This window comes from Coptis chinensis, chromosome 8 (genome assembly GCF_015680905.1).
Source record: "Coptis chinensis isolate HL-2020 chromosome 8, ASM1568090v1, whole genome shotgun sequence".
In the NCBI taxonomy this organism is placed as follows: Eukaryota; Viridiplantae; Streptophyta; class Magnoliopsida; order Ranunculales; family Ranunculaceae; genus Coptis; species Coptis chinensis.
In genome coordinates, this window is record NC_141463.1 from 71,069,913 (window position 1) to 71,085,226 (window position 15,314).

At 34.7% G+C, this 15,314-nt stretch overlaps 1 protein-coding gene and 1 long non-coding RNA gene across 2 annotated transcripts; both read right to left on the bottom strand.

The window, feature by feature from the left end:
- Nucleotides 1-2,371: 2,371 nt before the first annotated feature.
- Nucleotides 2,372-4,201, bottom strand: LOC147482765 (uncharacterized). Its single transcript, XR_015203466.1, has 3 exons — nt 4,149-4,201; nt 3,415-3,530; nt 2,372-2,505 (listed from the first exon to the last, which is right to left on the bottom strand). It is a non-coding gene; the product is annotated as an uncharacterized LOC147482765 (long non-coding RNA).
- A 6,345-nt stretch (nt 4,202-10,546) lies between these two features.
- On the bottom strand, nt 10,547-14,425 carry LOC147482766 (uncharacterized). The gene is made up of 3 exons (XM_086577939.1): nt 13,341-14,425; nt 12,549-12,744; nt 10,547-11,292 (listed from the first exon to the last, which is right to left on the bottom strand). Exons 1-3 carry the CDS (start codon nt 14,040-14,042, stop codon nt 10,772-10,774), a joined length of 1,419 nt encoding a protein of 472 aa, XP_086434065.1. The 5' UTR covers nt 14,043-14,425; the 3' UTR covers nt 10,547-10,771.
- Nucleotides 14,426-15,314: the final 889 nt, after the last annotated feature.

Sequence of the window (15,314 nt, forward strand, 5' to 3'; positions counted from 1 at the left end):
GTTAGTTTCATGCAGTATTATATATATTTGAAAATATTTGTTATTATTGGGTTTTTTTTCCCAATTGCTATTATATATTTTGTGATGTTATTTTTTATATAATTTAATTTTCCACATGTAATTTATTTTGGTTTGGTATATAATTTATTTATTCCCAACGTCTATTTTAACTAAATCAATAGTTATATAATTTATTTAAGCCAACGTCCGTTTTAACTGAATCTCGTTATTCTGCTAAAATTGGAAATTATAAAATTCATAAATTTAATTAGAATATATCGTAATTATTGTGGCATGTGATTTTTGAAATCCTTAACTATGACTAAATTTTACATCTCAAATTGATTCAACTTTATGTGTTATGCCCATATATATATTGCATACAATACAATTTTATTTGTTTTTGGTGTACACTATTACTTATTTTATGATTAGTTTATTTTTTTTTCCCTTTTTTCCAGTTACATGTGTGGTTAACAAATGCATAAAGTAAATGTTCAAGCAACTCAATTCATTTTTTCCTTTGTTCTTTCATTGTTTCATTATCATTTTCTAGAAAGAAACTTTGTTATGTTAAACTTCGTCTGAGATTAGTGTAGAAACTATTCTTTGTAGCGTAAGGATTTTAGGAAAATCGTTTTTGGTTGAAAATATTATTTTTTACAATTTAGTTTTTTTTTTTTTTTTCCGTAATTAGCTATATTTTTTAGAAAAAGTTGGACATTCTGTGAAACTATAGATGAGATTGTTTATTTATTTATATCCTACTTTTTTATAATTAGTAATAGAGTTTAGAAAAAATTGGAGTCTCTAGAGTGCTCCAAAAAATAGATTGGTGATGGTATAACTATAATATATATATAAAGATTTGGATTTTTTTTTTTTTTTCCGTAATTAGTATTAGAGTTTAGAAAAAGTTGGAGACTCTGTAAAGCCTTGAAAAATAGAGCCAAGAAGGTATAGCTATAATATATATCTAAGATATGATGTTATATATCTCATCATGCCATGTGCTGTATCTTGAGTCGTGTTTAAATTCTCAATGTAGGATGACAAAGGACTAGCATATCTCAACAACTATTAGGTTTGCAGTACGCCATTTGGTACGTCCAAGTCTAAAGTATATTCTTGACAGAATAAAGGACTAATACATGTCTCATCTCTACACTATATCATAACCGGTTTTCAGTAACCCACTCTCCACTATCGAGTAGGCAAATTGAAATCTCACTATTTGCTCAATTTATAAACACCTCCCTCACAAAACTTAGAAAACCCCCTCCTCTTTATTAATAATTTAGAAAAACCCCTAATGTCACGTAAATTATTTAATTATTCTCTATTTCCCTTCCTGAATTTAGAACAAGCCCTCTTATATTAAGAATTTTAAAAAAAAAACTTTCTAATGTCATTTGGGAAAAAAAAAACCTCGGTGGCATAGCACCGTTTGCATACTTGTAATTCTTAAATAACCCAAACTCTTTTAAGTAAACGCTTTTATTTAAGGTTGAAATTTAAGGACTGCTGCATGCCTCATTTCCTAATTCTCTTATAACCATGTTAGGCCATTAGTCTGTTACTCAACTAGACACTTTTTTAAGTCCCAACCTGTGTTTCCGATGGTATATTGAACCAGTTATATATGGTTCGACATTCTTTCAATTCATAGTACCCTACCCGATGAGATTCCTCGAATAGTTGACTGATCAGCAACCTTCCAAGAACTTGTTTTCCTATGATTCCAAACTTTGTCTATTGCTGCTTTGACATTCTTGCTTAGTGACGTGATACTCTCAATGACATGTTTATCGAGGAAAGAAGTTTTTTAAAGATCAAATTGATCAATTTTGAAAGGCCGCCAAACTTTATATCGGAACAAACCAATGTAAGTGTGCCCCTGGATCATTGCTTGTATTTCATTGGTTTCAAATACCAATGTTTTAGGATAAACAAAGACACTTGATGTGCATGCGTCCTATCGAAAATAAATAAATAAACTAGCCAATTAGCCTGCCTGCGGCTGGGCATGCTACATTGATAGTTCAATGCTCGTCCCAACAACTTCACTAAAGATCGGACTATGTGCCTATAATATACATTCCAATAAGGTTTTCCTGTTTTTTTCAGTAGTCAGCATACTATAAATATTAGATATTAGAAAGTAGAGGATGTAAAGATAGTTTATCCCTCTCCAAGGCGTTCAGCAACCAACTTGGTGGTAGGGTAATCCACTCAGAACGTTGGGGTGTTTGCAGATCTATGGATCCCAATCCACTTAATAGTTAATACAAAAGTAATCAAAAGTTTGAATATAATCTAAGGCATCCACCAGTCTTTTTAAAGACCATGAGATGCTAGTTTCCTTCCCTTCCAAAAAACTGTTTATTTGTTGAGCATCAATTTCGACTTCACCTGAGCAGAAGTTCTGGCACCATTGTATTCCTTTGAGTGCTCCTTGGCATTTTGCTTCTTCTGATGTCCGTCCTTTGCCTTTGTCAGTTCCTGCTGCAATAAAAGTACCATTTGCATCTCTTAGTACATATCCTATTGCAACACAATTATCTTTTGGTCAGTAACTTGCATCAATATTGAGTTTGAAGTTGCATGATGTTGGCTGTTTCTACCTCTCTGATGTTTCCGGTGCATGATTATGAACCTCCTCATTTATGTTGTGTGTGCTCATGAAGGTTTTGATGAGGATAGACAGATGAACCCAGTCGGGTTTAGACTTTAGACTTTGTATGGAGCACTCTACACCTTTCTAACCAAATATTCCAATAGAGATATATGCAGAAGTTAGTCCAAATCTGTGTCTATAGGCCAATCTTTTGGTGGCTTATACCACAAGGCAATCCATTCTCTCACCAACATGTTATTATAAGAATCAAGTTTAAAATTCCAAGGTATTGTATACCATATCATAGTGACCTAGTGAAGCTACATTCTAGCAGAATATGATATACATATCATATTCAATAGTGGAATTACATGATCTAGCCTATTTGGGATGCTCTTGGAGCAAAACTATTTGTTCAGCCGTGAGTTCTCTGTTTCTCAACCTTCTCACCACACAGTATCCCAATTATGCGAAAATCAACATTTACTTTACTGAATGTTAGTTTTGTATTACTAATCAGCAAAAATCTGTTCGTAAGATAAACAGCAACGTAGATTACTTTGATAACGTCTCACTGTATTCAAGTTACCGCATAACTAAATTCACTATACATTAAGTTGCTACGGTCTTAGAAGTACAAAATTAATAGATCAAGTGTGAAGTAGACTCATTAAATTAATAAACTTAATCACTAATAGCAATCAAAAGTTAAAACTTCAATATTAAATTGTCCAATTTCAATATTAACGAAATATTATGTATAAATTCATATGGATTAGATAAAAAAATAGAATTACCTTGCGAACAAAACGTCTCTTGCACTCTTTTCTACATCTTCAAGCATAGTCGTTTGGAGCTCCATAAAGTCAAGAAGAAATAATCATGAAATGGACAATTTGGCAACCATCAAAGACTACATAAAATAAATTGAGTGAGAAACTAAAGTACATCCTAATAAAAATACTCATAAACATTGTTCATTCGCCAATATAAATATCTTTACGTAGCTGAAATGCATACGTAAGCATGTGATAGATTAATTTGATGTAAATAGGAAGGAATAAAATTTTCAGCTAATCATAAAAACTTACGGAATGGAATCGAAATTCAATCCAAGCAACTAATCGAACTAACTGAACCTTACAAACACCAATGAAGTTCCATTCATATACCATATGGTTCCGAACACATATAAATTTCCATTCATACCAACCAATCAACCGAACCATGCAAAACAGGGGTGTAAGTTTTGATACATGGTTCTTCAAATTTTGAAAAAAATGATAATTCAACTAACCTTCTTACTTTGGGCAATTCTCAAATTCTTAATATCACCCAATTATTTAAAAAACTCATAGAGAAAACTAAGATAATGATACTCAAGTTACAATTTTTCTTGTTAGATTGTCCAAGTTATATGTGAACTTGAGTCCCAAACCAACTCAAACTATATACGGCATATCAATCCATTTAAAAGAATTTAACCTAGACCCATCACATGAATCTAAGAAGGAATAGAAAAGAATTTAACCTGCTCTAAAGAGGTTCTCACAACTTCATCTTTATCCCTAACAACCTGCATAATAATCTTAATGTCAAACAACACTAAAAATATGTTTTAAATAAAGTTTCAGTGTAGAGCAAGATTAGAAGTTAATCCACTATGGTAAAGAAAAAAAAAAGTAAGTATATTATAAGTTCTTACATGTTATGAACTTAAGAAAAATCAAGCAAATTCTACCTAAAAAATATCTTCAGGTGATAAATTAAAAAAAAAATACCTGATACAAAGTATTCATCTAGAGAGGATCGCATGACAGCTTAAGACTTTTATATATATCTAGGAATTAACACAGAAAATTTTAATTCATTTTTCAAATGGTTCAAGGAGAAGATTAGATATTAACTCTACTTTTCAGCTTCTGCTATTTTATTTTGTGTAGCAACCTTTTGACCTTTTTTTTTTTAAAGTGGCTCTATTTCTATGTAAGTATACCTCTCCAAAACATTCTCCATTATGGGTGCTAGGTTCATATGGGCACTTTCAAGCAAGCAAGTCTGGGGTTCACAAAGGCGGATTGCAACTACCTGTAAATACTGTGTTAGGCCACATCACTAAATCTTGAAATGGTGAGAGCACTAGCAAGAGGTACAAAACCACAAATTAAAAGAAACTGGAGAAATGGAGGAACTCATGCATCCATTTTCAACCGAAACTAATTCGAAAAGAAGAAAAAATTACGAGGGTATACCTATCAATATTCTATCTAGTTAATTAACCTTTGTGTGCTATAGTTTAGATCTCTTTCTTTCTTGAGGGTTCAGTGATTGTAGAAAGCACACAAATGAATTGTGTGTGCATGTGCCTTTCTGACCTGCTCCTCAGTAGCCACCGAGGCTTTTGTTCTGCATAAATAGATAAACTAATAGTACTAAAACATAAATAGATAAACTGATAACGTTAAGACAAAATTTGAATTAATTATTATATTTTCACAAACTATGAAAGATTGTTGAAAAACTTCCTACAAATTTTGGGGAAAAAAATTGTGCTAAAAACTACTTAAATGTATTTATCAACCTACATTAACAAACGTAAACTGTTTGTTCCAACATCTCAGACTCTGATATCTTCTTCCAACCCATTATTACAAAAAGAGCAATTCATCGTGATACGTCAAATGCCTGATACAACAGCGATCATAACATAAATGCTCACACAATAAATAAAAGCCAAATATCAATCTAGTATCGCTTGAAGTGATTCTCTAAGTGTTAGCATAAAATTAAGGGTGAACGATGTCTTTAGAAACGACAATGGTCAGTAAATCTCTAAGTAACGATTGATACTCATTGAACAAAATCAATCTATAGTGAAAATGCAGCATTTATTACCAAGTAATGATTGAATAAACAATACTAATGTCATTCTAAAACATTTACCTGAATCAAGTCAATCGCTCCTCAGAAGACACCCCCAACCATCTGGGGGAAATCGTCAAAGCTCCAATGATCCAGTGAGCTCCCACCATTCAGAGTAGTATCTCTACTTAATAGGCTATCCATTGAACCATCCTAGTTTCACTCAAGATATGGGATTTGAAGAAACTTCATCTAAGACTCAAAAGCAGATAGCTATTCAGAAAGATTCTTGGTTGTATTTCCGTCAACTAGCACCACAATCTCAGAATTGGTCTTCTATTTCTTACTTGGGTTAGCATTATGCTCATTACTTTCTATAACAATTGAGAGGACATATGTTATTTCTGGAGTCTCAGGTTCCTGGTTTCCCATCCAAATTCGGAACAACTGAGAGAGTTGCTCCCTTCGACGTAAAACACAACATGTCTCCATCAGCAGTGGTAAAAGATTGGAATCCACTTTGATCTTTCATTGAAGCGAAATGACCAATAAACTCTGGCCCCAGGAGTGGAGGTTCTCTTCCACAACCCAAGAGAGTCATCACTCGTGTAGGTCATCAAACTAAAATCCTGACTAAATACTGGCCTCTGCAAGGTGTGGTTGCCAGTAGGCAGTTTCTATGGATTTGATTTCACTGCGCGAGTTTGAGCATCCTGTGTGCCTCAGCATCATAACCTTTTGTAGCTTCTTCAGGAGTATTGAAGCTTCCAAGCCACACCCTGACACCCTTCCTGGGGTCCCTGATTTCTATTGTCCATCTCCCCAATGGACGCTGTATGATACCTATGTAGTTTGTATTGATACTTCCTTTTCCTCTTTGCAGACTTCTCAGCACATCCATTGAATTCCACATTTTTCAAAGCAGTAGATGTTTCTACATAATAGAAAAAAAGCAAACAAATTCATATACCAGGTACCCTTCTTACAAAACCACGGCTAGCCATAACAATGAAACCACCCATAACCCCTTTAGTTTTGGCCAACGAAAAACAACTATGCACAAAGGCCTTTAAGTTCTTCTATTTCCAACCTTTCTATTCGATATAAACCCTAATTAAGAAGAAGGTAGAGGAATCTCTCTGTTGCCGTATGTTTTTTATAATTGAGAAGAAGAAGATTTTGTTAATGAGTTTTAGGGTTTTCTCAAGAAGAACATGTAATATAGAATTGGGTTTTTGATATTTAGCTTCCTTAAACAATTGGGTAGAAGCTGCCACAGGAGCTAAATATGGTGGCGATGAGAGAGAGAGAGAGAGGTTTTTCTCAATTACAAAGTGCAGCATGGATAAGCATAAGATTATTATTCTTAAATTTTACCATGTTGAAATCCCACTCAAATCTTATGCTTATATAAAAAAATGAAGTGATCAAATTAAAGAATAATATGCCACCTAACGGGTGCCAATACAATGTGGTAACTCATAATTTTATTCTTAGTAGCATATCTAGCATACTAAGGAGGATTGATGCAGAGAAATTGTTCAACACTCACATAGTCTTGTTACATTCAATACTGTCATCATTAAACACACATAAACAAAGTAAAAATAAAGAGCCCAAAATAGATGAGTAAGTAGTGGCATAGTGGTTTCGAAAATGTTTGCACCATCCTCTAATCATCAAGCTAAAAATCCTAAACCCAAGCAGTAATTTGAACATCCCTATTCTACAATTCTACAGCTTAATTAGAAGACTTAACCAAAGAGTAACTTACCTCTGTCACCAAAAAAAAAATTGGTAGATGAGTTGAACTTGTGATAACTTCTTGCCAGTCTTCCTCATTTATTGTGACCTGGAAATGCAACCACAATCTCAACAACGCCCAACTACCTAAAAAAAACCCATGTCATATATAACGCTCTTTAGTAAAGCAACAATTCTAGCAAAGAAATGAGCCACTGGTAGAGCAAGAATCATATATTAAATATAATTGTCATGTAGCATATAGTCTTTCTTGTCTCATACTCAACAAAATTTCATATTATCCCCGCAAGAATGCTTTGTAAAATTCATAAATAGTTGGGTAGAAGCTGGCACAAGAGCTAAATATGGTGGCGATGAGAGATGAGAGATGAGAGAGAGAGGTATGGAGGTTTTTATTTTGCTATCAAATCAATTACATAGTGTAGTATGGAATAAGCATAAGATTATTATTCTTAAATTTTACCATGTTGAAATCCCACTCAAATCTTATGCTTATATAAAAAATGAAGTGATCAAATTAAAGAATAACATGCCATCTAACGGGTGCCAATACAATGTGGTAACTCATAATTTTATTTTTAGTAGCATATCTAGCACACTAAGGAGGATTGATGCAGAGAAATTGTTCAGCACTTCACATAGTGTTGTTACATTCAATACTGTCATCATTAAACACACAGAAACAAAGTAAAAATAAAGAACCCAAAATAGATGAGCAAGTAGTGGCATAGCGGTTTCGAAAATGTCTGCACCGTCAAGGTAAAAATCCTAAACCCAAGCAGTAATTTGAACATCCCTATTCTACAGCTTAATTAGAAGACTTAACCAAAGAGTAACTTACCTCTGTCACCAAAAAAAAATTGGTAGATGAGTTGAACTTGTGATAACTTCTTGCCAGTCTTCCTCATTTATTGTGACCTGAAAATGCAACTACAATTAAACATTGATAATCACCCATGTCACTTGATTACATCAATTTATATAGAAAAAAACTAGTATAACAAAATTGACGATTACCAAAAGTTTTAAAAAAAGAAAGCGTATCCCAACAACACATGTTTGAAAGTGCATAAACCCAATGCTTAGAATCAATATTATGTATAAGATAATAGCAAGGTTGGATGTGTGATTGTACGCCTACTCATATATTGGAGAAATATACCAATCTAGACAAAATATGGAGGAGATTTATTTTAGTTTGCAGGTTCCACAGCTTAGAAAGGAAGAATTGAGTCTTCTAGAAAGAAAGAACATGACTACCAAACTAAAATCTATAATTACTCATGTTAATAGTGATCCTTCTAACTAAAGCTCCTCTAAAAAGAAGACAGAGGCATGCCAATCACAAAACTGTTGTATTCTATTACAAAATCATCACTTATTGCATTAGCTCTATTCTCGAACTCCATTGTATATGACATGCCAGAGCATCCACCCTGTTTAACTCCAATTCTCAAGAATAAATCTTCAAAAATAATTCGCAACTACTAAAAAGTATTGGGTATGTTTCTAATTTCCTGCGGACGTACAAACTTGTTACATGATTGTTTTAAAATAGGTCCATATGCTTAAGAAAGCATCACATGAAAAAGAAGTTTTTTGCATTATCCTAATGCTCATAGTACATTAGCTTACCAATAAAATGGCTAAAAAGTAAGAAAACACATTAACTCACATATGCAAGGATAATCAGGATCTCCAGAGGAGTACATTGATAGTGGCTTTCATCTCCGTGTCTTCTTCAGTTCAACAATGGGCGTTTGAGTTTTAAAAAAAAACAGAAGGGAGCGTATGTCGTCGTCTTTTCAGATTGGATATTCGTTTTGTTTCCTTTGAACATGAAAGTCGCTATTGAGAGATGGTGGTCTGAGAGAGGGAACTTTTTGTTGTGGTGATGTTGGAGAGAGAAGGGGGTGGGAATGGAAGAAAGAATGGGTTTTGAGTAAGGGAAACCATTAATTCCCCAATTGGAATTTTGGGGGTGTCTTTTTTTAGGGTAATGGTCGGGGTGGGGTTTTGAGTTTTGACAAAGTGTGTTTTGATCTTTTTCTTTTATTTGATATTGTTACGCGAACAGTTCACAAAAATGGGCGTGAATTTTTTTTTTTTCCCGAAATATTGGAAAAACTGACGTGTTAGCGTCAGAGAAAAAAAGGGGCTGACGTGTTTCAATAGGAGCATTCTCGACTGTTGAGTATTAATAGTCTTTGATAAATAAATTAAAAAATAAAAAATAAAAAAAATACACTTGATGTGCATCAGCCATCGGCCGAGGCTCAATATGTTATCATGTAAACCCAGGCACTTCGGAATTCCAGATTCTCTTTAGTCTTTACCATGTCAACTTAGCACATTGGGCTTTGTACGAGTCCCAACAGTCGTGAAGAAAAAGTGAAAAACTCAAAAAACCAAATAAGGCAAGATGGGCTTCAAATAAAGTTCGTAAGATTGGTTTTCTGTCTTTTTCTGAAATAATCATTTGAGCCCATCCGGCCCATAACATTTTAATGATCCAAGTTTCCAATTTCAATCTCTTGAAAATAGACACCTTAAATTGATGTGCCGTCGTCTGTGGGGGCAGTGGGGAATGGTCCTTTTCAAAGGATCCCCAATAATTTCCCAAATTTGAGAAGGAAGCGTGAAGAAGCATAAACCTCAATTGCCTCTTGTCCTATGAAGGTGACTTGCCTTCCTCTCTTTCTAAGTCGCTCTCTGAACGAGGTACGTTAGGGGACCCCTAACTTGACTTCCTTGCCTTGCCAGCCGTTCCTAGCAGTGTCTACACGTAAAGACATGATTAGTTGATTTTAGTTCCATATTTCCATCCCAAAAAAGGATGGCAAAGTATGAATATATGTCAGTTAGTGGAACCTAAACAAATTATGTTATGAGTAGAAAACTCTCGCTGTCTGCATTGAACGTATTAGCGAACAATTTAAGGCCCGAAGAAAGTATGCTGTGGTTTAGGCGTTCAGCATAGCTCAGGTTGGAAAAACACTCGGAAATCCATTTATTTTGAACTTTATGTAAATTGTAACACAGAATATACATGTGCCGATGATTAAAGATTTTTGAGATCAAAGTCATACACTCATACTACAGCCAAATGTGCATTGTAATACAGAACATCCATGCGTTGATGATTATAGAGCAAATAACCATTCAGAATCTATCCCAGTTGATAGAGTCCATTGTGCCGACTAATTCCCAAGCGAAGCATGGATATTTCAGTTCTCCATAGACAAAATGGGCACATGCTCCTATGTTCTCAAACAAGGAAGTTCAAATACTAGAGACATACTATATTCTAATATCTAAGTGAATCATTAGGCAAGGATAGGTACAACTTTCTCAATACATACATGTACATCATACCGAACTACCGAGACCAAAGGATATCTCCCAGACATACTTTTTCTAGATTGTATTCAGGTTATTAACCTACACCCTCGACGCATGTTAGGCTACCCTCAGGAGGACTAAGTAGAAGCAAAATTTGTTAGACAGTTTAGAAGTTCAGTCAAGAAGCTACTGGACTAAATAAAGCTCATCTGAGAGTTCCTCCACCAAGATATCAAAGATGGCAAGCTCAAGCATAGCTGCCACGTCTTGCAATTGCTCAGGATTCTTTAACCACTCATTGGCATCCCTTTTGAAATCAAATTCAACCATCATGTCAATTGTGTTAGACTCCACTTCCTTCCATGATTCCAATCTCTTGCACACCTTCTTAACCACAAACTCCCTAGAGCATGGATCAGTCTCTTCAACCCCTTCTTCAGCCGCAAGGTCTAAAACCAATCTCTTTATGTCTGAAGGAATTCTCTTGCAGTTGTGCATATTCGATTGCGCGAGCAGTTCTCTAACAATCAGAGAATCAGATTTTTCATTGACTGAAAAAAATAAACCATCGTCATTATAGTGACATTGCTCTGCAAACTCACTATCTTCATCTTCTTGTTCGGCAATTCTCATTTCAAGTTCAAGAGGATCCAGCTCAGCTAGCTTCTCAAATCTTCTAAGGTTCTGCAGTAATTGTAGTTTTGCTCCTGTAGAAACAAACATCAAAAGAAAAGGAGGATCAATTATTTGAGACACAAAGGGGGGAAAATAAATTAACATCTAAAATTTTCTGTGTATTATTAAAGTGTAAATTAGGGCGGTTGTGGTGAACACAATTGTTATGTAATTGAATAAGTTGGCAAGGCTATAATCATTAGTTCAACCAAGCACAATGAGCCTGACAAAGCGGAAGCAAATTAAATTAAAAAGGTAGGACAAAAAATCTATAAATTTGTATTATTGATGATTGAATGAATAGTTTACAGACTATGTTCTCCTTTTATAGAATTCTACATGTCTACATTAGATTTAGAAATATTACTCAAAGAAACTAATATCTAAACTAGAACTAATATGCTATTACGTATAGTTGCTAAAATAAAAACACTAATCCTAATTATTATCTCTAATATGTCCTTTATCAGAAGTCCGAACCTCTACCTATAATACAGAAGAGTTTCCTTGACCAGTGATTCTTTTCTCCCATCAACCAAGTTAGAGAAAATCCCATTAAAGTAACTATATTAACCATTTTTCAATCCTATACCAGAACTTGCTAACTTAATGGCACTTGGATCAGACACAAGCATTGTGTGCATCTGGCTCTGATAGTCGCTGTCAAATATCTACTTTCAGTTACAGGACCAGTAATTTTGTTGGGAAAACAAACAGTTCGCTACCTCCATACATGGTTCATTCAGTCTAAATTTATCATTCAAGGGATCCCACCAAAAAGTCGTCTACAAGTTGCAGACTGCAACAGGTGCAAAATTAATGGAGAACTAGTCCTTATAAAGCTTTAACAATCAGTCACTAAGAAATGTACTCTACGTGTGCAATAGTGACCTTACAGAGATTGCAAGGGTGGATGAGTATTACCAACGGTAGTACAGAGAGTAGTGTGTGGTTACTGGCATATACATTTCTAAGCCTAAAAACATGGCAACCAGTTGGTGTCCTCTTCAGAGAGAGTAGTCGAATGACAAACCGTAGGTGTCCTCTTCACCATCCCAATCAGTCACATAACTGTAGTGAGGACAACTAAATAGATAAAATAACCACTCAATTATATGCAGCATGCAGCAAGAAGTGTACACGGCAACAACAACAATAACTAGTATCCACATTTCAACTTTTTTATTGGGACCATTGTTTTCCTCCTTACCATGTTCAATGCTTACCCCAACAAATTCAGGTAACTCAAATTTAAAAATCTACAAATTACATTGTTATTAGTACGTACTTTGCACATTGGCGAAGTTGCGTTCCAGATCAAAACCATCCTTCTCCGCTTCCACATCCTCTTGACCATCATCCTCATCGTCGTCATCATCTTCAAAAGGAGGGTCTAGTACAGACACTGGACTATTTTGTTCCTTCTCTTCCTCTTCATATTTATTTCCAGCATCATTTAAGCTCCCGTTCTCACTGCCAACTTCCTGAAAATTTCCAAATCAACCTATTTTTAATACTCCACCCAAAAATTTACAATTCAATATAAGAATTAAAGCTTCCTCCAAGGTATTCCAGGTCCTTTAGAAAATGTACAAAAATTCAAGATGTAAATGGAGCCTACAAAGTACAAACAATATCATATTTGTCATTTTCCAATAATGCTGATGACAACTTAAAAGATTTAATGTCAGACACATGATTGAGATGATAAACAATATTGACACAAATACCCTTAAAATCTACTGAACTAAGCACAATTAGAAACCTGTTTATCTTTCATAGGCTAATTACAAGTCGACAGAAATATAATTCACATGAAACTTGTATGAGTCCATGACTTCATTTCTGACTGACTGATTCAATACCAGTCCAGAAACAAAATGTTTGATAGACACTAAAAAACATTTCAAAATCTGGAAAATCAGACAGAAGATCTTTTCAGTACAGATTCATTTTCTTATCTGTACAACTCACAATTCAACTGAAGTCAAACCCGAGTCAATTAAATTCTTACACAACATTTCTACCTAAGAAGTAAGAAGTAAGAAATCAATGAAATGGGATGAGCATAAACACAAACCTGTCGTTTAATCCGACTTGGGGACTGCTTGGGTGTATCAAATTCTGCTTGTTGATGGTGATTTGGAGATAAATTGTTGTGTAAAACAAACTGAAATGGACTAGAATCAAATTCAGCTGAATCCTCAGACCTACTACTTGATGAAGTCTCTAAATCAAATGATTTTTCTTCATTGCTCTCGGACCAAACACTACTACGTCTACTATTACACGAACAACTTAACCCCCCCATGTCACATACCACCTTCTCTTCCCACCTTATAATCTCTTTCACAGATACCATTTTCTCCATTCCATTACATTCACTCTTCTGACTCTTTCTACCACCGATTCTCTTCAAAATAGACCCAAAAAACCATTTTTTCTTCGAAACTGAACTCTTCTGAATCCGCATTGCCGCTTCAAGTAAAAGAGTCGCAGTTCTAGTAGGAATGTGAACAAAAAGTGTGTTTGAATTTGAATTTCTACATGGACTAGTTGTTTTAAGTGGTGAACGGAATTCAAACATGGGTGACTTCTTAACATCAGGTGAAGATAAAAAACATAAATTTTTAGTAAAACTAATGGGATTATTTTGTTTCTTGATTTGTAGTTGTGTTTTTTTGGATTTTGGTACTGATCTTTTTATGTCGTCAATGTAGTTTTTCAAAATGAATGGTTCTTGATCTTCCTTTAACAACTCTTTCAAATGCTTTGAACCCATTGCAATAGCTAGCTTCTTCAGATGTTTGTTTGTGTTACATGAAAAAGAGTTGAAGAGGTTTCAACTTTGAAACAAAGAGTTGTTGTTTTGAGTTTTGAAATGAAACTTTATTGGCGTGGGGGTGTTTAAAAAGCGAAGAAGGAAGAGAGAGAGAAAAGTGGGAAAGATATGTACTTGTTTTTTGTTGGCAGTAAAAACTTTTACGCGCAAAAAAAAGCTTTTTTCTTTTTCTCGAGTATCTCGTTTTTTTGCTCTGCTGTTATGAGGTGAAGGCTGCTTTCAGCATTTAATTTGTGTCACAGGTTTTTTTGGAAATTTCTCGTGAGATTTTGGGAATTTTGCATGGATTGAAAGTGAGATTTGAACAGGGGGTTTTCGGTTCCATTATGAGGGTGAAAGTGGTTAATGATTTTTTGAGGAAAATTATGAGGACTGGTCGTTGTCAATCCAAATAATGGAATGAATAAGGGATTAGTTTGGAGATGTCCTCGTACTTAATCATTAAAAACAGTTACCAAAAAAAATCATTAAAAGCTATCGTTAATCATTTAAAGCACTATGTTATCTGTAGGAACAGTTTGATTAGTGCAAAAAAAAAGAAAAAAATAAAAAATAAACTCTGTATATAAAGGGGTGTCAACATTTCAATGTTTTTTTTAAGGTTTGGCAAGTTGCAACGTAGGCAATAATCTCAACAGCAACTCCAAACTTTCTACCATTTATTTCTTTTGTGCTTATCTCTGTTATGAAATAAAAGTGTTTAAGATTGAATAATCATTTTGTGTGTTAAACGTGTATTATTTCTAACAAGGGGTAAGTGTTGATGGCTGATTTCGACTCTTTTTGAGACAACAACGACCTACTGGGCTACTTTCCAGCTACGTTACTAAACAAACTTTACAAGTCCAACAACAACTTCTTTTATCGTTGACTGATTCAACTAATCCTAAGGTTGCAATTTCTCGCCAGTAATTAATGAGATCACGAGAAATTGAGTGAGAGACGATGATGAGAAAATGGGTGAGAATTACTCGGCGGCAGTGGCACTAGAGTCGAAACGGTGCGAATAGGAACAAAAGAGAGTAGCGCGTGCCGACGAGTGCCGATCCCGACAAACGAAAAACCGGATCTTGACAAATCTTTGACTGCATTGCCAGCCATTGATCCCTACCTCTCGTCTCATCTTTGACATCTTCTGACCCCGTTCCGAGTCACTTCAATCACTGTTCCGTCCCTTTTTGCACTTCCTTTCAATTTGACAATTGTACTATC